Here is a 24,581-nt window from a genome sequence, read left to right on the forward strand (position 1 = left end):
GTCTACTACGCGGTGTCTTCAAGTGAACGATTAGTTTGCTGGAGGCACTATTTAGAGCCCCGAGGAACCTGACTTCACGTCAGAGGTAACCGCAGACCCTCTCTTGGTTCAGTGGCTCCATGGGAACAGGGCCCTCCACGGCCGTGTGCCCAGGTAACCCCCAGTCCACGAAGCCCCCTGAGCACCCTCGGGCCCAGGGCAGAGAGCCTGGGGGTACCGAGGGGATCACCCCATTTCCTCGCAGACCCTGGTGAGGACGCAGCTTCCTGCCGCGCCCAAACGGGAATGAGGGGGTAAGCGGGGCGGACGCTGTCCTGCCATCCTCACTCCTGGCTCCGCCCACCTTCCCGGGTGTCCGAGCACTTCCCACGGCGGGCGACAGTCTACTCCCCAGTGGCATCTTCCCTGTGAGGCCGCGGGGACAGACGGCACGTGGGTAAGTGCATGCGTGGCGTTCCGTGGGCGTGTGGTCCCGGAGTCTCCGGTGGGAGGACAGGCCACTGTCCGCAGGGAGACCCGAGAATGGGGTCCATGCCGCTGACCCCATGTGACCATCGTGACTGACATTAAACATGTCTGTGACTGTCAATCCTGCCTGTGGCCATGTTACTGCATTCTCCCGTGTGTAAGACGCCCCCATTAGAAGACGCCCCCACTGTTCCAACCCAAAATTAAGAAATCGATATTTTAAACATGTTGCTGGTTTTCCTCTAAGTCAGTGGTTCTCAACCTTCTGGCCCTTTAAATACAGCTCCTCATGTTGTGACCCAACCATAAAACTATGTTCGTTGCTACTTCATAACTGTAATGTTGCTACTGCTATGAATTGTCATGTAAATATCTGATATGCAGGATTGTCTTAGGAGACCCCTGTGAAAGGGTCGTTCGACCGCCAAAGGGGTCGTGACCCACAGGTTGAGAATCGCTGCTCTAAGGCTTCTTTTTTGGCATCTTAAGGAGTTGTTCTTCCTGTTTTCCCCACTCTCTGATCCTACACCCAGTGGGAGTGTGTCCACATGGTCTCTCTGCAGCTCTATTTCCATTCTCTTTTGCAGAGCGGATTACATTCAGTTTGAGTTTTGCAGAGTAAGACAATCGCTTACCGGTATTTATCTTTTTATTTCTGACATCTTTATGAGCTCAGAACGCTCGGGTCCCTGTTGCAACTGCGCACTCTCCACCTCCACCTCCCATTACGGCATCAGCTGCCCTCAGTAACAATAAGGCTCGTGATTGGAGGAAGCCTGTTTGACCAGGTGTGGGCAGCTACGCACCCGCACGGCTCCCTCCTCAGCTGACTTCCGTGTATAAGACGCCCCTCAATTTTCAGTCTCACGATTTTAGAAAAAAAATAGCGTCTTATACATGGAAAAATATGGTAATTTCCATTTCCTTTTAAATATATGTTTATTGATTTCAGAGAGGAAGGTAGAGGGAGAGACAGATGGGAACATCAATGATGAGAGAGAACCATGGGTCAGCTGCCTCCTGCACGCCCCTCACTGGGGATGGAGCCCACAACCCAGGCCTGTGCCCCGAACGGGAATCGAACCCTGGACCCTACTGTCCACAGGCCGGCGCTCCATCCACTGAGCCACACCAGCTGGGGCTCCCATGGTGTCTGTGAGATCGGCACCATCCTGACACAGTGCACAGAGGCGGTCGGGGTCGGGACGCTACCTGCGAGGCCGCGAAGTGGGCCAGCCAGCGCTCGATGTGCACCGCGTACCAGCCGGGCACCAGGCAGCGCCGCTGCAGCGCCTTCAGGTCGGATGGGGCACCCTGGCCGGTGGTGACCACTTCGTAGAAGCTAAACCGCAGGGCGGCTGGGTCTTCGTGCGACCGCTGGTGCTGGAACAGAGAAGCCGCTGTCAGGGGAAGGCCTCCGTGCCTCGCCGGCGTCCATGCGCGTGAGTGTGAGGTGAGTGCCTCCCCCATGTCACGGAAGTCAGACAGACGATGGGTCGGCTCTAGAACAGCGGTTCTCAACCTGTGGGTCGCGACCCCTTTGGGGGTCGAACGATCCTTTCACAGGGGATGCCTAAGACCATCGGAAAACACATACATAATTACATGTTGTTTTTGTGATTAATCACTATGCTTTAATGATGTTCAATTTGTAACAATGAAATTGGGGGTCACCACAACATGAGGAACTGTATTAAAGGGTCGTGGCATTAGGAAGGTTGAGAACCATTGATCTAGAATAACAATGATGGTGAAACGTCCGGAAACGGACACCCAGCCCCCACCCCCTCCCGGCTTTTTGCCTCTGATTCCAGAATCTGCCCTGGGCAGACCTGTCCCAGCAGGGCCAGCACCCTCTGCTGGTTCCACGGCCACAGGACAGCCCCCCCCACCCACCGACTCTTCAGGGGACACCGAAGGTCCTCATGTTCTTGGTAGGTTCCCGGGACTGTGGCCACACACGGGAGCATGAAGCCTGCTTTACCAGGGCTGACACTTACAGGTTAGGTCCCGGGCGTCGCACCCAGAGCCAACGAGAGGGCGACGGCAGAACGTTACCCCGGGACCTGCTGCCTTTGGTCACCACCTAGGGGCCCGGGGGGGGGGTCTCGTCCCCCTTGACCCTATTTCCACGAGTTCTGGTGACTTCAACCCTGGGCCCCTCCTGATCCTGCCTCCCCCACCCCGATCCTGTCCCACCCCCTTCCACCTGCTGTCCTGGCCCCTGGCCCCGCGGCCCCGCTCCGTTCCCACGGCGACCGCTCCGGCGCCGCCCGCACCTGGTACCAGGAGTAGGCCCTGTCCGAGGGGTCGATGAGGATGGTGATGAGCTTGGCCTTGGGCACCAGGGAGGCCGCCCGCTTGGGAGCTTCTTCCGAGTGGAAGTAGTTGGCGCTCTTTTCAAACAGGAAGTCGCTGGTGACATTGGCCGGCGTTGGGAAGAAGTCCATGTACCTGCAGCGGGGAGATGCTGCGTGACGCTCCCGCCAGGGGGTGGCTGTCACTCACCGCGCGTCTTCACGTCCCCCCAACGGTTCCTAAGAGGCCGTGTGCTCACTGCGGGCACTGCTGTGCCGTGTGGCTGTGGGATGGCCGGTCGGGGAGGGAGCAGCGGGCAGGTGGGCTGGGACGGCGGAGGCACCGCCGTTGGATGTCATCGCTGTTCTGTGCTGCCAGAAGCCAAGTCCAGAGACAGCAGCGAGCCCAGAGGACCCCATGTCGCCAAGTGAACACTTTAAAGGGCACATGGGGGTTCATGGACTTAAATGCAAACTTCCTCCACTGAGCTTAGCGCACAGGACTTGGACCGAGAAGCCAAGCGCGCTGGGCAGACCCCGGGCTCTGAGCTTGCACCCCCGTGTCAGAGGAGATGGGTCCCCACTCTGAGCTCGCACCCCTGTGTCAGAGGAGATGGGTCCCCACTCTGAGCTCGCACCCCTGTGTCAGAGGAGATGGGTCCCCACTCTGTGCTCACACCCCCGTGTCAGAGCAAACGACTGGCTCTGAGCTCGCACCCTGTGGGCTGTGGGTGCCCTGCCCTCCCCATGGACCGTGGCCCTGGACGCTGCACTCCACGCGTGGGAAGGTCCCCCCAGGTGGACGTTACGGAATCAGTAAGTTCAGAGTTAGTTCAGGGCGAGGCTGTAATTGTGCGAGTCACCCCCACAGCTCACCCCTTCCCCGGCCTGCGCTGCCCGAGGAGACAAGCAGGGGCTGCACGGAGGACCTGTCTCCATGACGTGGCTGCGCTGCTTCCCGCCCTGAAGGCTGCAGGGGCTGAAGCTTCCTGCCTGGCCCTGCGGACACCGGTCCGTCCCTCACAGACGCCCTCCCGCGCGGCTGTGGCCGCTGCCTGTGATGCCAAACCCCACGCAGGGTCTGCAGGGGCCCCACAGCCCAATCCCAGGGCGAGGGGCGCGTGTCTACCGAGGGGAGGGGACCGGCTCCAGTGAGGCCCACTCAGCCCGGGGGCTCCGACCGGCTGGGGGGGGGGGGCTTGGTGGCAATTCCTCCTGGTTCCCCCTGCGGGACGGCCCTCAGGGACCGGTGCCCCTGCCTGGGACCTGGACCAGGACCCAATCTCTAGACAACGGGGCGGAGCTGGGAGAGCCGGGAGCAGGTCGCCGATGCCGGGTCCCTTCCATGTCAGTTCAGGAAGAAGGCTGAGCGAACGTTTCTCAAATGCGTCTAAGGAACAACATGCACTGATGGACGGAGGGGACCCAGAGCCATGGAGGCCGGGGACCAAGGGCGGAGCCTGAGGGGAGGCGGGGGGAGGGTGGGAGAGTAGGTGGGTGGGAGGTGGTCAACCGAAGCCCTTGTGTGCATCTATGCATGGCCCCTGGACACGGACAAGGTGAGGGCCTGGGCCAGGGATGGGGGTGGGCTGGAGGGGGTCGATGGGGGAAAGGGGAAATATGTAATACTTTCAACAATAAAGCTTAAAAAAAGGTAAAAAATGTTTTCAAATTCAAGGTAATATTCCTCTTATGCCCTTGTGTGAGCGGCAGGGACGCGGTTTTGTGTTAGCAGTAGGGACGCGGTTTTGGGAACCTGTGTTATTGCCACAACAAATCTGAGCTCACATCATCGCAACCGCCCTGTCTCTGCAGCTGATGAAGACCCACGTCGAGGGGTCTAGAATGAAACCCCCTCCCGATGCATGTGTCCCCGGGAAGACACCTTATACACCCGGTTCACACGCTCTAGGCCCAGCATGTCAGACTTCGTTTATCTGGCCCGTGTTAGCCTTTGAGTTTGACATGCATGCTCTAGGTGCAGTGACGGTAAAATAATAACAGGCAAGGAGGCTCTTTAAGCTCCTTACGCATAATCCTTACGGAAAGTATCCCACAGTCCTCTACTCCGTCATCTTCACTGACCAGAAAAGCGTTACCATCGTGGCAGCGTCCACATCACATGACGGGCCACACCGACCGAGCGGGTTCATTTCTAATTCACGTGGTGGGTGACACGGGTTCTGCGGTTCTGTGGGCGCCGTGGGCACCGCACCGCTGGGCCGCCCGTGGGCAGGGGGGCGGGTGCATGCGCGTGACGGCGCTGTCCTCACCAGTCAATCCCCTTGTGGTAGTTGTTCCCGTTGAAGAACTGCACCTCCTCGAAGGTGCGGGGGCTGGGCAGGCTGCCGACGATGGACGGGTGCATCAGCAGGAACAGGTACAGGGCTGTGGTGCCTGGCAGGGGCGGTGAGAGGAGAGGAGAGGAGAGGGGAGGGGAGGGGAGGGGAGGGGAGGGGAGGGGAGGAGAGGAGAGGGGAGGGGAGGGGAGGAGAGGGGAGGGGAGGGGAGGAGAGGGGAGGGGAGGAGAGGAGAGGAGAGGAGAGGGGAGGGGAGGAGAGGAGAGGGGAGGAGAGGAGAGGAGAGGAGAGGGGAGGGGAGGAGAGGAGAGGAGAGGAGAGGGGAGGGGAGGAGAGGGGAGAGGAGGGGAGGGGAGGGGAGGGGAGGGGAGGGGAGGGGAGGGGAGGGGAGGAGAGGAGAGGGGAGGGGAGGGGAGGAGAGGGGAGGGGAGGAGATGCGTGTTACTGCAGCAGCATCTCGGCTCAAAAAGCCCATCCAATTCTTTAAAATCTTATTATGATTTTTCAATATATTGTTATTGATGTCAGAGAGGAAGGGAGAGGGAGAGAGAGGGAAACATCAATGAAGAGAGAGAACCATGGATCGGCTGCCTCCTGCACGCCCCACACTGGGGATTGAGCCTGGGTGTGTGCCCTTGACTGGAATTGAACCCGGGACACTTCAGTCCGCAGGCGGATGTGCTAGCCACTGAGCAACACCAGCCAGGGCGCGTCATTCAATCCTTTAAAGAGTCAAAGCGATTTCCCTAAAGTCAGTGAGGCGCGTGTCATGCGGCAGCCACCCAAGTGTGTTTTCATTCTTGTCCCCGGCTCTGTGGACCTCAACACGTGATGGAAGGTCAACGCTGAGTACGGGCCAAAGCAAGCAGGCTGGCGAAACAGCCGGGGAGAACCTCAGAAATTGGGGTTCAGTTCCCTCCTAGGCCAGGCGCGTGGCCGCAGCATCAGGGGCGTCCGGCCCAGCACCGGGCCCTGCTGGGTCCCCGATCAGTGCCGCATCCAGGTCGGTTTAATAGAATCAAACTGTCCAGCAGATGCTGACTGGGCTAGTCTGTGCACATCCCTGCAGGGAAGGCCGGAAACACACCTCTGTGCCCTGCGCTGAAGGCGTGTATGGGGACATGGGTCACGTGACAGGCCCTACCTCATGGGGAGACGGGCCCCACCATGAGAGCAGAACAGGGAGCTTTCCCGCCCACAAGGAAGTGGGCGGTCAGGGAGGGCTCCCCGGAGGAGGCATGCTCTCAGGTTGGACCTTAGAAACACAGGTGTTCTCCGAAAGATTAAAGCAGGGGGCAGACTGCTGGAAAGACGGCCTTGGTGAATTCAGACGGCGCTGGAGCCCCCGAATCCCGCCCTCCTGCCCCCTGCACCCCGAGCCCCCGCCAGGCCCATCATGCACATTTAAGCAACGACGACAAAGGTGCAGGTCTGAGGCCTGAGCTGCCCTGCCACTTCCTGCTGTGGGACAGCCTACGTTCCTGGAGGAACAGCCTTCAGCACCAACACCCAACAGGCTGCGGACTGCCGCGGCCTCAGCGCCTCCGCTCGCGTGGGTCGGCCCCTCCGCGTGGGCCTGCGTGACCCCGTCTGTGCCGTGCGTGGTGCGCTCACCCGTGAAAACGCTCTCCCCGAAGCAGTGGGTCCCTGATACAGCGACTCAATAAAAACTGTAATAACCAGGACATGAGCGCCGCGCATAAAGCTGCCCCCTCCGGCCGCAGTGTAACATATTCTAATGGAAAGTGTCATCTGGCCGCTGAGTTACTCCCTGCGACGCCCCTGTCCTTCGGCGCAGAGAACACGGAGGAGCCCAGGTGCCCGTGGGAGTCAGCCCAGGCCGCATCACACCTGATGATGGGTCCCCCCTCCCCCCCTCCCACACACACACACGTGGAACATTTTAAGGCAATAAAGACAGTGGCTCTAAAAAAAGCCATTCAAGGCAGACATCAGTGCCCGGAGCTCTTTGTACAATAACTGAGGCAGGGTTACTCAGGCAAAGCCGCGGAAAGCAGAAATTAAACACCAGGTAGCAGGACAGACCCTCAACGTTGTCCAAAATGTGGTCTAGCCCTGGCCGGTCTGGCTCAGTGGGTAGAGCGTCGGCCTGCAGACTGAAGGGTCCCAGGTTCGATTCCAGCCAAGGGCACATGCCCGGGTTGCGGGCTCGATCCCCAGTAGGGGGCGTGCAGAAGGCAGCCGATCCATGATTCTCTCTCATCATGGATGTTTTTCTCTCTCTCCCTCTCCCTTCCTCTCTGACATCAATAAAAATATACTGTAAAAAACGTGACGTCTGTGCAACGATTTTAAAAGCTAAAACTTCAGTCCCTGAGCCCGGTTCCCAGGCAGCACCCGGACCGAGGCGTGAAGCCAGGTCCCAGCAGTGGGCCCCGTGCCTGGGTGTCTCCTTGTCCCACGCGCACCAGCCCAGCGACGCCACGGACGCCACGTCCCGGGACACGGACACGCGCCCGCCCGGCGGTGGCCCTCACCTGTCTTCTGCGGCCCGATGACGAGGAAGCGAGGTAAGTGCTCGCAGGTCTTCTCTCGGGACCAGATGTCCTTGTGCCGCTTGTCATCACAGGGGTTCTGCGAAGAGGACGCACTGTGAGCTCCGGGGCCATGGCGCCCGGCCCGGCCGCAGCGCAGCACCGGGGAGAGGACGGGGTCAGACCCTGTTCTGCCCTGGCCCTGTGATGTCCAGGGTCACCCGCTGCGGACAGCGTGGTCCCAGCTGCCGGGGCCCCACCCTCCGTTCCTGCGTTCGGTCTGTGTGCCTGCGTCACCGCCTGAACTTGGTTTGTAAAATAACTGGACCCAGGAGTTACTCAGGCAAAGCCACACAAAGCAGAAATCAAGCACCGGGCAGCAGAACATAAACTCGACGTGGTCAAGAAGTTGACGTCTGTGCGGCGGTTTTCAGATCTCTCGCTAAACCTCAGTCCCTGAGTCCATTTCCCAGGTGGACCCGGTCCACGGCGCTCATCCCTGCTCTCCCTGGTCCCCCTGGAGGCTGGGAGGCCGGCCTTGAACTCCAGCCGAGGCCGTGGCCTCCTTCCCTCTCCTCCCACTCTGTGTACCGGCCGCCGACCCTGCCAAACCCCAGTGTGGCCCCGCCGATGAGTCGGTGGCAGGTAGGGTCATACCTGTGGCCACCTCCTGTCCCTCCTCCTCCCCTGGGTCACTGCTGGACGGCAGAGGCGAGGGAACCTGGACCCAACCCATCGCCCAGCTTTGCCTCATCCCAACCTTTCCCTCCTGTCCTGCCGGCCCTGCCCCTTTCCACGGCCGGGACCAGGGTTCTCACCCAAACCAGGACGCTTCTGAGAATTCCCGGACCCGGCGATGGGAAGGGTGCACCTCTGAAACATTCCCTGGCTGGCAATTGGCTTTATGATGTCACCAATTCAAAAGCAAAGACAGTCAAACATCGCGCTCATGACGTTCTTTCTGAACAGCACGTGGGGCAGGAAAACAATGATGTTTCTATCCGAGTATGGAAAGTGACACAGGCGACCAGTCACGGCCGTTCACACTGACGCCCCCTCGGTCCTCGGCCACACGGCCCCCTCCCCAAGGCCCTTCCTGGGTCAGGACCCGTCAAGCTCGCTGCCAGCCCCGCCTTCTCTACTGGCCACTGCGTCTTCGTCGTTTTCTGTTTCGATCCTCACCCGGGACATGCTGTTTTTGTGTTTCTTTTTTCTTTTCTTTTTTTTAAAAAAATATGTTTTTATTGATTTCAGAGAGGAAGGGAGAGGAAGAGGGAGATGGAAACATCAATGATGAGAGAGAATCATGGATCGGCTGCCTCCTGCACACCCCACATGGGGGTCGAGCCTGCAACCTGGGCATGTGCCCTGACCAGGAATTGAACCATGACCTCCTGGTTCAGAGGTCAACACTCAGCCACTTGAGCCACGCTGGCCAGGCCAAGGATATGTTTTTATTGATTATATAGAGAGGGAGGGAGCGAGAGAGAGAAACATTAATCAGCTGCCTCCTGTACACACCTTGACAGTAATCGAACCCACAACCTAGGCATAGGCCCTGACTGGGATTTGAACAAGCCACCAATGATATATAGGGCGACTCTCCAGCCAATGGAGCCACCGGCCAGGGCTCGGCCGCTATGCTTTTGATTGCAGAAGTGTTTTCTCTATCGGGTTGAGGTAAGCTCAGAGTAAATTCTGTTAAAGGGAAATCTTTTCGGTTCAATTTTTTTTTATACTGAAATGTCTAAATATTAGAGACCAAATATTTTCACAGTGATTTTCATTTAGAGTTTCCTTTATGACAGATATTTTTTCAAGATAAAACTTGTCAGATAAGTTGTCTGTAATTATGATTCTTTTGACCATGTTGTCCAACACAGCTTCTGCAAAACCAGACTTCTTAACCCCACTCCATTCCAGCTCCGACTATAATTTCATTAATTAAAGTTAGGAGAGCCCGGCTGGCATGGCTCAGTGGTTGAGCATTGACCTATGAACCAGGAAGTCACGTTTCAATTCTCGGTCAGGGCACAGGCCCGGGTTGCAGGCTCGATCCCCAGTGTGGGGCGTGCAGGAGGCAGCCGATCCATGATTCTCTCTCATCACTAATGATTCTCTCTCTCTCCCCCTTCCTCTCTGAAATCAATAAAAAAATCTATAATAATAAAAGCATAATATGCTAATTAGACCAGATGTCCTAGCTGGGGCTGCAAGGGAAACCCAGGTCCCAGGTGCCAGAGGGAAGCTGGTGCCGGCAGCCGGGGTAAGGAAGGCCTACTCTTGTACGAATTTCATGCATCGGGCCTCTAGTATTTTAATAAAAGGTAGGAGATATGTCAAGAAATGCTAACCACAATTGAACTTCCAGAGTTTAATGAAAGAATGCCCTGTTAAACCCTCAATTTCACTCCAATTCTCATTATGTAACTTACCCAGTCCCTCTCCTTCTTGTTTTAAAGCTTTGTTTTGTTTTTAAAGAAGGTGAATAGCACTGAAGGCAAAAACGTTCAATATATCTTTTCCTCAAAAGAATAGTTTTCTCAGAAATAAGTTTCAAAGCTCATTCTTGTCGGTGTCATTACAGAGCCCGGAGGCCCTGGATCACCGTTACATCCCTGGGGTCTTGCCAGCCTGCTGAGCTGGTGGCCGATGCTAGTCAGACCTGGCAGGTCCAGGTGGTCACTCTACCTGCCGCGGTGGACGCGCGCTCAGAGGGGAGGCTCTTGGGCAGGTTCCAGGGCCCGGACGTCAGGGTCTCTGAGGTCCAGTGTCCGGCGAGGCCAGGACACCCTCTCACAGTGAGGGGAGCGTCCCTGTGCTTTGCAGCTGAGAAAGTGCATTGGGCTGCACGGCCTCTGGGTTTGGAGCCGCACCTCCTTGTTCCAGGGGACGCTGTTGTGTTGCTGGCCGGGCATGCAGAGGGCCACTGGTTCTGAGTGGCCCCAGAACAAGGACCGGCCCACAGGAGGCAGGCAGAGGGGCCAGGCGGACCGTGGACTCCGGCCTCTGGTGCAAGAAGGTGTCCAGTAGAATTCCGGTCAATCCCTAGGCAGACACAGCAGGCGCCCGGGGTGCTGAGCCGGGTGCCCTCAGGCCACCTGGTGCGCTCCTGGCCCCGGAAGAGTGGTCGCCTGTGCGCTGGGCACCGGCCACCTGGGGCCCTGGGTGACCACGTGGAGCGGAGCCGGCCTCCTGCTGGTCTGTACACAGTTGTGAGGAGGCAGACATTGTTTACTCGCCTCTGTATCTGCAGAGCGTCCTCGTCACGGTGACTGGGCCTGTGCTCTGACTCACTGTGCTACACGGCGCTTCTCTGGAGAAGGCGAGGGCTGGGGTCAGGCTGAGAATCGCCACACCGCTCGCTGGGACATCCTGCCACGAGGGAAACGGAACTCCAGCCGGAGTAGGCAGCCTGCGCAGGGTGGGGCTGCTGGGCGCGTCCGGGCAGCTCAAGGTCACGGCTGGTCAGAGAGGAGCCCGTTCTGCCCCGTTAGCTGTGCCTGTGGTCACACTGTGGCCACCATCACGCTGTGGCCACCATCACGCTATGGCCACCATTACACTGTGGCCACCATGACGCTGTGGCCACCATGACGCTGTGGCCACCATGACGCTGTGGCCACCATGACGCTGTGGCCACCATCACGCTGTGGCCTCCATCACGCTGTGGCCACCATCACGCTGTGGCCACCATCACACTGTGGCCACCATTACACTGTAGCCACCATCACACTGTGGTCACCATCATGCTGTGGCCACCATCACGCTGTGGCCACCATTACACTGTAGCCACCATCACGCTGTGGCCACCATCATGCTGTGGCCGCCGCTGCAGACACACGCACACCTGCTCTACAGTCTGGAAATAACCTATTTTTCTGGGCAATGGCCTATGTTTTTCCAATTTGATCAACATGTTGCCAATTCTTCTAGCATAAGCTAATAAATACCCTAAACCTGCCTTTTTAAATCAGTTGTTAAGAGTCCAAGCTCAGGGGAGACTGCCCGGGTGTTCAGCAATTTTCCTAAATTCTCTGAGATCCAGTTTCCTTGTTCACAAAGTAAGGTTGGTGTATCTACCTCACATGGGTATTGAGGGCATTCGATGCGTCTCTGTGTTTCAAATGAGGACACTGAGCTCTCGGAGAGCGAGTGCTCATTGTGAGACCCCACAAAGCCCAGCTCTTTCTCTATCCAGGTGAGTTAGGCCATTGGCAGAGCACATACCTCACCTTCGCTGAGGATGGGTTTGTGGCCAATGTCTGTCCTGAGGGCAGATGTCCTGGTCCCGTCAGAAAGCATGCACCTTGGGTGGCTGCCCCACCACGAGGAATTTTCTGTCACCATCTGATGACTAGACGTGTGGGATGTGAGTTCCTGGAGGACTAGACGGTTGGGATTTGGGTTCCTGGACAGGGAGAGAGCTGGGCTTTTCCAGATGCCTCGAGGGTAGAGGATGCCCTAGGCCAGTGGTTGGCAAACTCATTAGTCAACAGAGCCAAGTATCAACAGTACTTCTTCAAAATAGACTCGCCCAGGCTGAAAACCGACTTCTGTGCATGGGCCACGAAGTTTCAATCGTACTGTATGTGCGCGCCCGCACATGGTATTTTGTGGAAGAGCCACACTCTAGGGGCCAAAGAGTCGCATGTGGTTCGTGAGCTGTAGTTTGCCAACCAGGGCCCTACGCTGACCCAAGACCCTATATGGACCCTGCTGGTCCATTCATTTATGGATGCATTTGCTGTCTGGCTCCTGCCACTCGCCCACTAATGGATGTAGCACTTATCCTCAGGTGTCAACTCCAATGTTCCCCGTGAGGGCCGTCCTGGCTCCTGTCTCTACGGCACTTCCTGTCCCAGCCTCCTCCCCGCATTTCTGTGCTGGCACAGTCTTACTCAGGACGGGTTGGTAGTGTTTTACATAATAGTGCTGGGATATTGGTCATACCTCTGTGTCCACTGGAGTGAGCTCGCGGACCAGCAGATCCTCGTTGCTGCAATGAAATCGGAAAAATGCAGGACTGGGCTTGAGAGCGAGGGCGTGGATGGGCGTGGCTGCCAGGATGGGCAAGAGTAGTGCTGACGGGCAGGGGCGCTGCCACCTGCTCCAAAGCTGACCTCCCGGGGACTGTGTGGGCCTGTCCCCGTGTCTCCCGCAGAAAACAGGCTCCAGCGCGGCTCTCCAGTGGCTCCAGTGCTGGCTCCCGCAGCTCACCTGGCACTTTGGACTCACACCTGCTCCTCACACCTGCTCCTCACACTGCTCCTCACACTGCTCCTCACACCTGCTCCTCACACTGCTCCTCACACTGCTCCTCACACCTGCTCCTCACACTGCTCCTCACACTGCTCCTCACACCTGCTCCTCACACTGCTCCTCACACCTGCTCCTCACACTGCTCCTCACACCTGCTCCTCACACTGCTCCTCACACCTGCTCCTCACACCTGCTCCTCACACTGCTCCTCACACTGCTGCTCACATCTGCTGCTCACACTGCTCCTCACACCTGCTCCTTACACCTGCTCCTCACACCTGCTCCTCACACTGCTCCTCACACCTGCTCCTCACACTGCTCCTCACACTGCTGCTCACACCTGCTGCTCACACTGCTCCTTGTGAAGAGCTTTCTTCCTCGGTGGATGTTATTATTATTTTGTGACGGTGGGTCTATTTTTTCATCAATAATTCTGTATTGTTGAAAGCACTACATGTGATTCCTCGCTGTGTTTTGATGTCAGGCAATAGAAACGTAGCTGCCACGGCCTCCACTTGCTGAGTTTCTTCGCAGAGAACGCGATGAAGACGGCGTCTCGGTGGCGGTGGTGCCAGGCGCTTGCTCAGGTGGCTCATTGCCCTTCCCCAAGGCAGGAGGGCAAAGCGCAGGGGCCGGGACCCGGGAAAGCCAGGCTTCTGTGCGCTCGCTCTTGGCCGCACACACACAGCAGGCCATACCCTCCTCTCCCACGGCCCACGTCTTCAACATTCAAACCCGTACTTTTGGCCCTGGCAGGTTGGCTCAGCCTGCAGACTGAAGGGTCCCAGGTTTGATTCCCGGTCAGGGCACATGCCCGGGTTGCAGGCTCCATCCCCAGTATGGGGTGTGCAGAAGGCAGCCGATCAATGATTCTCTCTCATCATTGATGTTTTTCTCTCTCCCTTTCCCTTCCTCTTTGAAATCAATGAAAGTATATTTTTAAAAAAGAGGAACCCTCCTTCATGCTTCCTCAGGGTTATTCTATCAAAACAAAGGGGACATGAATTTCCAGAAACCTGTGAACATAATTTTTAGGGTCCCCCACCCCAGGGGTACATGGGGAGGGCACACTTGGGGGCAGATTTCCGCGTGCTGTGGGCACACGTCCCCATCCGACAGCTTTGAGAAACTCAGCCTCCCTCGAAGGAGCTCAGCGCACTGGTGGCCCTGCTGCTGTCCGTGGGCGGACACTCACGTGGCAGTTTTTAATGAGGCGACACGCAGTTTCACAGACACGGCCGTCAGGCCACAGGCCAGGGTGCTAATGAAAATGGACATAAGGAGCCAGAGGAGATGAACTACATGCAAAGGCTGTCGACGATAAGAATAAAGTTAAAAAAAAAAAAGATGCAAAGATTATCGCTGTGAACATTTTCTTTTTATTTGTGGTAACAGAAAAAGTGTGAATTAAAAATCTAATGGAAAATGACCGTTGACTAAGTTTTTAAGAGCGAACCACGCCATGTAGGAATGCACGCTTAGCAATACAAACACGTCCCCACACACGGAATCTGAGACTGTCCACAGCGACAGACACTGTAGCCCGATCTACCTGACTCTGTCGGGCTGTGGCGAATGGGTTATAAAGTGTTTAATTGGTGCCAGTTATGCGTTTATGTTTTTTAAAGTATTTTATTGACTTTAGAGAGAGAGAGGAAGGGAGAGGGAGAGAAAGATAGAAACATCAGTGAGAGAGACACATCTGTCAGCTGCCTCCTGCCCGCCCCCTACTGGGGATTGAGCCTGCACCCCGGGCACGTGCCCTGACCGGGAATTGAACCCCCAAACCTCTTGGTCCCTGGGACGATGCTCAACCCCTGAGCCACACCAGCTGGGCTGTGTTTATGTTTTTGACGAAACGGAACCCTGTATAAAGGTCCGGCTGCTGATGCCCACAGCTGGGCGTGTTGCTACCGTAACTACGAGTAGGCGAGGAGAGACTCGCCGGGAAGCAGCTGGGCAGCAGTTGTGCTTTATCTTTCCGGAGCCTCCCGCAGCCTCGGACGCTGCTCGTGGCCCACAGAGTCTGTCAGGTTTTCCTCAACGCGGCAGCCGCTGCCAATGCCATGGGCCCGAGTGATCCCTGACCCTCACTGCCATCCGCTCCCCTCCCTGTCCTTCTGAGATCCATCTGAGAAGGCGTGGCTTTGGTTCATGCGAAATGTTTGCAACGTCACCTCCCGTCTGAAGAAGCCACATAAACCATGCACCTCCCAGAATGCAATGGGAGTCTCTTACTCTCCTTTACTTAGATGCTCTGACAGCAGCTCTGTTTCGATGACACATCTGAAGATTTCTAAACGTATGTGAATGGCAGCAACGGTCACAGAACCGCGCGAACTCTCTAGGCTTTCCTGGCGAATTCTGTCATTTCATAAGAGGGTCCCAGAAACGACCTCTGTGCTGCTTTTCAAACGAGAACCGTCAGGCCCTGCCGGCGCTTCCTGTGTCTGTAGATGTTATGCCTCCTCCACAGCGACGTGGTCCCTGAAACACAGTTCTGTGTCCCATTTCTAATGTTCATGGGTCCCCCCGAACCAGCCCCGTGTTTCACGCTGAACAAACACTCAGTATTTAGAATCCTCATGGTGCCCCAATCATATGCCATTCACTCCTCAGCAAATAAATAGTGTCCCTGATATCAAAACAAAACAAAAAACAATTAGCTAGCCTAAAGAAAAGCTCACAGTGTTAATGATGCACATTCGTCATGAAAACAACACTTTGTCTAAAGCAGGAGAAAGAGTAGAGCTTGGGAGCATTGCCTCGTTTTTCATGTCAGCTGGCGGCACCCTTCTTTACGTTGCTGCTTTTTCTGGTTATTGTGCCATGAATTATAGATATCGCATAAGCAAACGTGTGTGAGAACAGGAGCGGTTTACTTCCGATGATTTATCAACGTCGCAAGTGTGTGGGACACGCTGCTTTGCCTTTGTTCAGCACGGACGGGGTGTGACTGTAGGCACCTTATTAAGGACTAGAGGCCTGGTGCATGAAATTCCTGCACGGGTAGGGCCCCTAAGCCTGCCCGGGGATCAGTGCCGATCAGGGCCTTTGGGCTGCGGCCGGGACCTTCCTTCATTCTGTGCTGTCCCCTGGTGGTCGGCGCACATCATAGCGAGTGATTGAACTCCTGGTCTCCAGTCGAACTCCAAGGGGACAATTTGCATATCAGGCTTTTATATAAATAGATGTCTGTACCTATTCATCAGCCTCTCAGGTTATCACCTCACACAGGTGGCCAGGACACTTACTGGGAGTGTGAGACTCCCACCTTATTAACCCACCGAGAGCGGCTTCAGAACGGGCTGGGCTCACGGTCACGGTTGTCTCCACGCGCCTGTGAAACATGTCCCCGCGAGCCAGACCCACAGGGACCCTCCACGGCTCTGGGAGGAAACCTTGTCCTCTGCTCCCTGCTTTCTCTCAAGTAGCAGCCTGGCCTCACGCCTGGGGATGCTCAGTGGACACGCGTTGGGTGGATCCCGCCACCCAGACTGCAACATGCAGCAGGGATCCTGGAGGAGAGCGCAGCACAGGCCGGAGGAGAGGGGAGAGGACACTGAGTCTGTCCCGGAGGGATTTCTCCTGAGTGATGCTGCTCCCGCCTCCTGCTCGGCGGGCCCTCCCACCTGCTCTGCAGCCAGCTCACCAGCCCCGTGGCTGGTGCATCGGGAAGAGCCAGCGGGGGAGGCGACTTTTCCAGCTGAGGCTACAGAGCAGAGGGTCTGTATCCCAGGCATTGAGGGTACGAGGCTCCCACTGTCTGTGAAAGCAATCCTCACCCTGGTGATTCCTTTATTATTATTATATTTTATTTTTTAAATGAATTTTTAATGATTTCAGAGAGGAAGGGAGAGGGAGAGAGAGAAACATCAATGATGAGAGAGAATCATGAATCGGCTGCCTCTTGCAGGCCCCACACTGGGGATCGAGCCCACAACCCGGGCCTGTGCCCTGACCGGGAATTGAACTGGGCAGCGATTCTTTTATTAATAGATCAGATCCTAGCAAAGGGTTGGTTAGATCTAAAGCAGTGGTTCTCAACCTGTGGGTAGCCAGCCTGTGGGTCACGACCCCTTTGGGGGTTGAACGACCCTTTCACAGGGGTCGCCTAAGACCATCAGAAAACACATGTATAATTACATATTGTTTTTGTGATTAATCACTATGCTTTAATTATGTTCAATTTGTAACAATGAAAATACATCCTGCATGTCAGATATTTACATGACGATTCATAACAGTAGCAAAATTAAAGTTATGAAGTAGCAACAAAAATAATTTTATGGTTGGGGGTCACCTCAACATGAGGAACTGTATTAAAGGGTCTCGGCATTAGGAAGGTTGAGAACCACTGATCTAAAGGAACGTAGCGACATGTTAAAGATGGACTGTGTTAAGCACGTGGTGAAGAGAGGCTCTTTGCTTTTTATGTTCACCCCCATCCCTGCCCTGGGTTGTACACACCCATGTCAGAGTCTAGTCGCGGGGCCTTAGATGATGGCGCTTGGCTGTCTATTCCCTCCCATACCCAGGGCGAGACACCCTCACCTCGAGAAGACATGAACCCTCAAACCACATCCTTGATGCAGAAGTCCCCAACCAACCGGACCAACAACCGAAACCTCAGGAAAACAACACAACAGAAACACGCAAACACGTAGCCCATCAGACAAACAAAACGCATCACTGAAGAGGAGAAAACCATTGGATAAAGAAGCGTGTGCCAAATGCTGGCTGTACTCTCTGCAGCTGAGCTCTTACCCCTGATGGGCATTCATAGTCTCCCTGCCCACCCCCTAATCCCTCCCCCTAATCCCTCCCCCACGCCTGTGTTACCTGCCAGAGCGGGTCCCTCTGCTCCGGGAAGAGCTCGAAGTACTTGCGGGCCAGCTGCAGGGGCGGCAGCGTCTGCAGGCGCAGGTTGGTCCAGCTCTGCACGAAGTTGGCCAGGTTCACGAAGGTGTAGGACCCCAGGCGGTCGTTGCCATAGTTGGACAGGTGGGTCATGAAGATGCTGATCTGGAAGAGGAACGAGAATGAGCGGACAGAGCATGTGCGAAAGCTCAAGTGGCAGAGGAGCCCCAGGCAGTGCCTCCCTCACGGGGATTTCCTGAGAAGCAGAGCCATCATTTTAGCTGGTGCAATGGACTGAGCCCTATTCCACCCCCCCACCCCCCCAATTCATATGTTGAAACTGTGACCCCAATGTGACTGCATTGAGAGATAAGGCCGTGAGGGAGGGAACAAAGGTTAAAGGAGGTCATCAGGGCGGGGTCCTAACTGACAGGTGTGGTGTGCTCGCTCTCTGTCTCTCCATCTCTCTCACCCCCATCAGTGCAGAGGGAGGAGCCCAGTGAGGACACAGCTGGACGTCAGCTGTCTGCGGCCAGGAGGAGAGGCCTCATGGGGTGGGAGGAGGGAAGAGGAAGATGGGGGATAAAGGGACATAAGTAATACTTTCAACAATAACGATTTATTTTTAAAAAAAGAGAGAGAAAGAGAAAGTGTACTGGGTGGGCAGGGCCTCCATTAGGGACTCCAGCCTCCAGAGCCGGGAGCTAGGAGCCAACAGAGTCAGTGGTACCTGGTTGGGGCAGCTCCTGCAGACACATGCGGGTGGAAAGCCACACGGGGGATTTCTACTTCAAAGTCATGCTCACAGTCACCCTGAAAACTAAGATGGGCCTGGCTGGAGTGGCTCAGTGGTTGAGCACCAACCTATGAACCAGGAGGTCACTGTTCGATTCCTGGTTAGGGTACATGCCCGGTTTGTGGGCTCGATCCCCAGTGTGGGGAGTGCAGGAGGCAGCCGGTCCATGATTCTCTCTCATCATTGATGTTTCTCTCTCTCTCCCTCTTGCTTCCTCTCTGAAGTCAATAAAAATGTATTAAAAAAAATGAAGACTGCAGTTGGGTTGGCACCCTTACCGGTCACGGGATGTGTGGCACCACTTTCCACATCAGTATTCCCCGTCGTGGAACCAGGGCCCAAACCCAAGGGTCTGAGACCCTTCAGATGAGCGAGCAGGAAGCAGAGGCCCTGGGCCCTGAGATGGACGCTCGCCCAGCCCTCTCCAGGGAAACTGCTTCTTCTGGGCTAATGAGGGATTGTTATTGCCAGAAAGACACTGAGTGTTTGCACAAAGCCGACTGCATTTAGGCCCAAACCCTTCCACACCCATTAGCCCTCTCCCACGGGTCGACCTCACACCAACTCTAAAGGCACCGTCTTTGGTCCTGGGCTTCTGTGGGCCCGAGACGAGGGCGGAGAGGAGTCTAGATCGGTACAGCCGAGAGGACATCAGACACTGGTGTGGACCCGGACATAATCCAGTCTACAACCCGCCGGGGCCCAGAATGATAACAAAGGCGGATTCTGTGAGGCCAAAACAACAACAACAACAACAACAACAACCACACAAACACCAAAAACTCAAGCACGGAGGGACCTGGAGAGTATCGTGCTAAGTGACATAAGCCCGTCCGAGAAAGACAAGTATGATGTGATCTCACTCCTACGTGGAACCTAAGTAACAAAATAAACGGATGAACGAAGTGGATCCAGACACATGGAGGCAGGGAGCAGGGTGAGGAATCTCAGAGGGAAGGCGGGGGAGGGAGGGTGGAAGGTAGTCAACCAAGGACCTTGTGTGCATCTATGCATGGCCCATGGACACAGACAATAGGGTGGTTGAAGGCCTGGGACGGGAGGCGGGGGTGGGCTGGAGGGGGTCAATGGGGGGAAGGGGACATCTGTAACACTCTCAACAATAAAGACAAAACAACAAAAAGAAAACAAAATAAAACCCCACAGAACCTGAATCCAGAGAACTGCGCAGCCCTGACCTACGTGGCCAGGTGGCTGAGGCAACTCACAAACGGCAGCTCGCCTTGTACCGTCAGCAGCGCGGGCCCTCGCTCCTCAGCCCGCGTTGCCTTTACCGCGTGTTGTGAAGACCCATCTGTTACTTATTATCTAGATCCACAAGTATTTCAGAGCAGCTCCCATTATAACTAGGTACTTTATCAACTTCATTAGAAAAGCAAAAGTAAGGTAATGTCACCAATAATAACCTTAGAGCAAATATAACCTGTGACTTTAACCGGGAAATAGCACCACAGGCCAGTGCGGAGGTGGAGGTCAGGGTTGGGGGCCGGTTTCCACAGGGACCCATCCTGCCTCTGGGTAAGGGCCCGTGTTCTTGGTGTGCGCATGTGGGTCACCATGGATGTGGGCTTTTTGGAAATACACATGGGTTTTTGGTCACCACTGCGATGGGCTGTCATTGCGGCCTGGCAGGCACGGCAAGCTGTCAGTCATGGTCATGCACGCGGGAGCATGGTCCCCAGACCCAGCATGCCATGGGGCAAAGCCGATGCCCAAAGGGGACACCCTTTGCTTTACAAACATAAAGCACTGGCTCCTCCCACATGCCCGGCGGGTTCTGCGAGGTACACGTTAAAGGCATCGGGTCCCCTAATGCCCTTTTATTTTATTTTATTTTTTTAAATATATTTTATTGATTTTTTACAGAGAGGAAGGGAGAGGGATAGAGAGTTAGAAACATCGATGGGAGAGAAACATCGATCAGCTGCCTCCTGCACACCTCCCACTGGGGATGTGCTCGCAAACAAGGTACATGCCCTTGACCGGAATCGAACCCGGGACCTTTCAGTCCGCAGGCTGATGCTCTATCCACTGAGCCAAACCGGTCAGGGCCGAGTGCCCTTTTAACTGTGGAAACCCCCACCCCCATTCCACGGGATGATGAAGGCCTTGGGGTTGGGGAGGCAGTCAAAATGGCCGCACATACTCCTCCCAGAGGGAGGCGGGGAGCAGAGGTTTAAAACAATAACTAGAATAATAACTAAAAGGTACACTGCGCTGAGCACGTGGGGGCATGAATCTAAGGGGTGAAATGATGAAACCCTCACAGCATCCAACAGGTAGCTATGTCCCCGGCCGCTCTCACGGGTGGGAGACTGAGGCACAGCTAGGTGACCTGTCCAGTCCCCTGTCTGGTCACGACAGGGCAGGACTTAAAACCGGGCAGCTGGAGTCCCGAATCCGACACATGACATGCCTGACACTTCCCCCCAACCAGCTCAGAGAGTTTACAGCTGTCATTGTATTCCTTTCTCCATTTTGAAAGTAAAAATCAAATAAAAATGAACGTATTTGTAGATCTCTGTCTACAGAAGAAAATGCACAATCCCTGTAAGGGTCATCTCGGGGACTAGAGGAGGGTTCACACTTTCCTCCTGAGTTGGGAGGACAGAGGAGACGTGACTGTCGGAGTCTCACGCGAGAGCTTCCGGGACAATGAGCCAGTGTTTGGGAGGAACATTGCGGAGAGACTGCAAATGCATCTCGGAGGCAGACTCACGCCATCGCCCCTTCAGCCCCTCTGTCCCCGGGGGCTGCACGCAAAGCATTTTATCCTAAAGGCCAACAGAGAAAGGCCCTTTGAGAACACAGCCTTCCCATAGCGCCGTAGATGGAAATTTAAATTAAATGTCCCGATGCCGGTCGCCACGCTGTCCTTCCGTGAGATTCACGTGGAGCCGCTGAGCAGACTCGGGGCACCTCTGCCTCCAAGCTGTGCATGGACCAATGTCTATCTGTCTGTCTGTCTGTCTGTCCGACTCTCTCAGGAAGAGCTCGCTCGGCAGGACTAAATTCCGGGTTTTCCAGAACATACCGTGGTGTCAGGAGTTGATGACCATGTAGTTGCTGTTGTTCTCATGAGAACTTTATGAATCAGCACAGAGAATACCCGCCTGATCCCAGCGCCTCTGCACGCACCTCACGTCACGACTGTGAGGAAGAAGTAAGGCCGTGCGAGCGGAGGCTCGGGTGAGAGCTCCTCACGACTGGATGATCCTGGGAACCGGCAGCAGCGGACGCCTGAGTCACAGGGTGAAGTCTCAGGGCGCCACCACCTGCCTCTGGGGCTGTGATTTCAAGGTGGAGATTTAAGGCCCCGAGAATCTCCAAAATCTGACAAAAGTATGAAAAAAACCACCACCTGGAGAGAATGTAAAGTGTGTATCCCACGGGCAGATGTGCATTACGTTTCATCGGGGTCAACACAAGGCTTTTAAAGGCTTCCCGGCCACTCCTTCCAAGTCATTCACCCAGAGTCTCCTCAGGCTGGAGCCGGGCTCTGAGGGCCATGTAGGCCGAGGGCAGGCCCGGGAGCCCACCACAGCTGCCCCGTGGGTCTCAGTGGACCTGTGCGTCCCATTCTAATCTCCCTTGACTGAGAATAGACTCGGGCACTGTGGTCGTGACGGGGGCCATCCCTGCTGCACGGGCACTGTGACATGTATCTTTGTCTCTGCAATTTGCCTGCTTCCCTGTGTTTGTTTCTATGTCTTAGGTAGAGCTGTATGTCTCCTAGAATTGGTAGAGTGGCCTTGTGTAGTGGGTGTCCTGTATGGGCCAGTGGCTCAGCCTCCCAGCCACCTGAGCTGGGTACTCTAGGTGTGGCCCTGTGTGGGCTGTGTGCACAGTGTTGTTGTAGTTGAACCTTGATTGCTGTTGGTGTCACTGGGAGGAATTGACTTCCAGGCCAATTGGCTGTGAGGACCAGCTGTGACTACAGTGAAAGAGCAGGAGACACCCCTATGGAGCGGGACTTGATTCAGTGGGGCTTTGGTGCTCACTGCGTCTGCCCCTTGAGTGTACCACTGGTGGATGTGGTAGGTTGTAATCTGGAGTGAGCTAAAGCTGTCCTCCAGGTGCACTGGCTTTGGGGCCTCCTGGGAGGCGCAAAGTCAGCCACTGTCCTGCCTGGGGCCACTTGTCAGGAGCTACAGAGAGATCTGCAGATAGTTGCTACTTGTGTTGGGCTTGGAAGTTCCCAGGAAGGCTGAGCTGTGAAGGCAGGCTGCTGCTGGTGCCGGACCTGGGACCTCTTATTGAGAGGCATGAAGGCCAGTTTCTTCTTGTTTGAGAGAGTTTAGCCAAGTCTGAAGCCTGAGCCAGGACAGGCCATTCATATGGAAAAGCTGCTGCAAACAGCTTGGGTGGGGCTGCAAATTGGATGGGGTGGGGTCTCAGAGAATCACCAAGGTGGAATGAACCAAGGTGTGAGCTAGGTTGATGGAGACTCAAATATGGCTGCCAGTCAGCTCTGTAGTGGGGGAGGTCTCAGCAGAGGAACAGTGACCTCTGCTAGCACTTTAGTCAGGGAGAAAGTGCCCTCAAGTTCTTGCCCCAATGCCAGACAACCCAGTTCCTCCTGGTATGTCCTTGGGTCCCTCCAAGCTTCTGTCCCAGAGCTGGAGTTCTGAGGGCGTGAGTCTGAGTAAGTCCATGTGCTTAAGAGGAACTGCCCGGGACTCCAGCAGCCTCTGTGTCACTCAGCCACAATCCCCACTGGGTTTTATAGCCTGAAGTTACAGGGGCTTTTCTTCTCAGCACTGGAACCCTGATCTGGGGGGCTGGTGTGGGGCTGGGACCTCTTGCTCCTCAGGGATGGCCTCTGCAGCCGAAATATCTTTCCCAACTGAAAAAAAAAAAAAAACGCCACACGTGGGTGCATGACCAGCTTGTTCTGTACCTCCACGCCTCCTACCAGTCTCCCTGTGTTTTCTTCTTTATTTCTCTGGTTGTCGGGCCTCCATCCAGCCAGATTTCAGGTGGTTCTGAATGACGGTGGTTCTGCATTTTGCTTGTAATTTTGACGTGGTGGTGGGAGGTGGTGAGTACTGTTTACCTACGGTGCCATCTTGGTTCTCTCTCCTATTTACTTTGAATCTTATCCTCCCAGAGCACCATCTAGAACAGGTGTCCCTGTGCGACATGGGTGCCACTGTTCACAGGTGCAGCTCACAGGGCCCGGAATTACTGCAGCCAAGAGAGACGGTTGTTCAGACATGAGCTTGTATCTCTCCTGCGACCAAAACTGGCAGGGGCATCGTGTCCAGTGGAGGAGTTCCGGAATGAGACGTCAGGGCTAATACCAGCAGGCCACTGCGGCGGCCACCCAAGGGTCCCTGAACTCTCTGCCATCACACAGGCTGGGCTGCCCCTGGTCCAAGCCTCTACCTCCGTCCCTCCCTCGACCCTTGGCCCTCAGCACTGTTATCACCAAACAGGAAACAAGTCTGAATCCTTCCTCCTTCTGTTGTAGAAACAGAAAACCAAATGCAAAGGCTCCAGAGTTCATTCTTCATGAAACACCTAGGGCGTTCTTTCTGAACGCCAGATGCAAGACGCATGCCCCGGATGTGGGAAGATGGTTACCTGTGGAATAAACTCATGTAATGCTGAGTCTACAGTCCCAGGAGAAAGAAGTTTTGTGTAAATAGTAATGTGTAAATCGTGACAATAGGGAATTAAGTAAACATGACTGAATTCTATGAAGAATCCTGAAACGTGGGTAGAAGTAGTGTCATGGTGGGAAGTGGGGCAGGGTTATAAACATTGTTGGCCTGGTGCATGAAATTCGTGCATGGAGGGGGGTTCCCTCAGCCCAGCCTGCACCCTCTCCAATCTGGGACCCCTCAGGGGATGTCCGACTGTCTGTTTAGGCCTAATCCCACAGGAATCGGGCCTAAACCGGCAGTCGGACATCCCTCTCATAATCTGGGACCACTGGCTCCCAACCACTCGCCTGCCTGCCTGCCTGATTGCTCCTAACCACTTCTGCCTGCCAGCCTGATCACCCCTTAACCACTTCCCTGCCAACCTGATCACCCCCAACTGCCCTCCCCTGCCGGCCTGATCTCACCCCAACTGCCCT

The 24,581-nt window shown here is 55.5% G+C and overlaps 1 protein-coding gene across 1 annotated transcript in view; it reads right to left on the reverse strand.

Annotated features, from left to right (window-relative positions):
- Positions 1-24,581, reverse strand: part of NDST4 (N-deacetylase and N-sulfotransferase 4) — a 167,093-nt gene that overhangs the window by 12,697 nt on the left and 129,815 nt on the right. The window contains exons 8-12 of the mRNA XM_059695563.1: positions 17,665-17,847; positions 7,564-7,660; positions 5,039-5,162; positions 2,748-2,922; positions 1,681-1,851 (exon numbers count right to left, since the gene is read on the reverse strand). Coding sequence (XP_059551546.1) covers positions 1,681-1,851; positions 2,748-2,922; positions 5,039-5,162; positions 7,564-7,660; positions 17,665-17,847 — 750 coding nt within the window. The remainder of the gene's footprint in view (positions 1-1,680; positions 1,852-2,747; positions 2,923-5,038; positions 5,163-7,563; positions 7,661-17,664; positions 17,848-24,581) is intronic.

Source organism: Myotis daubentonii, chromosome 5 (assembly GCF_963259705.1).
Source record: "Myotis daubentonii chromosome 5, mMyoDau2.1, whole genome shotgun sequence".
Taxonomy (NCBI): Eukaryota; Metazoa; Chordata; class Mammalia; order Chiroptera; family Vespertilionidae; genus Myotis; species Myotis daubentonii.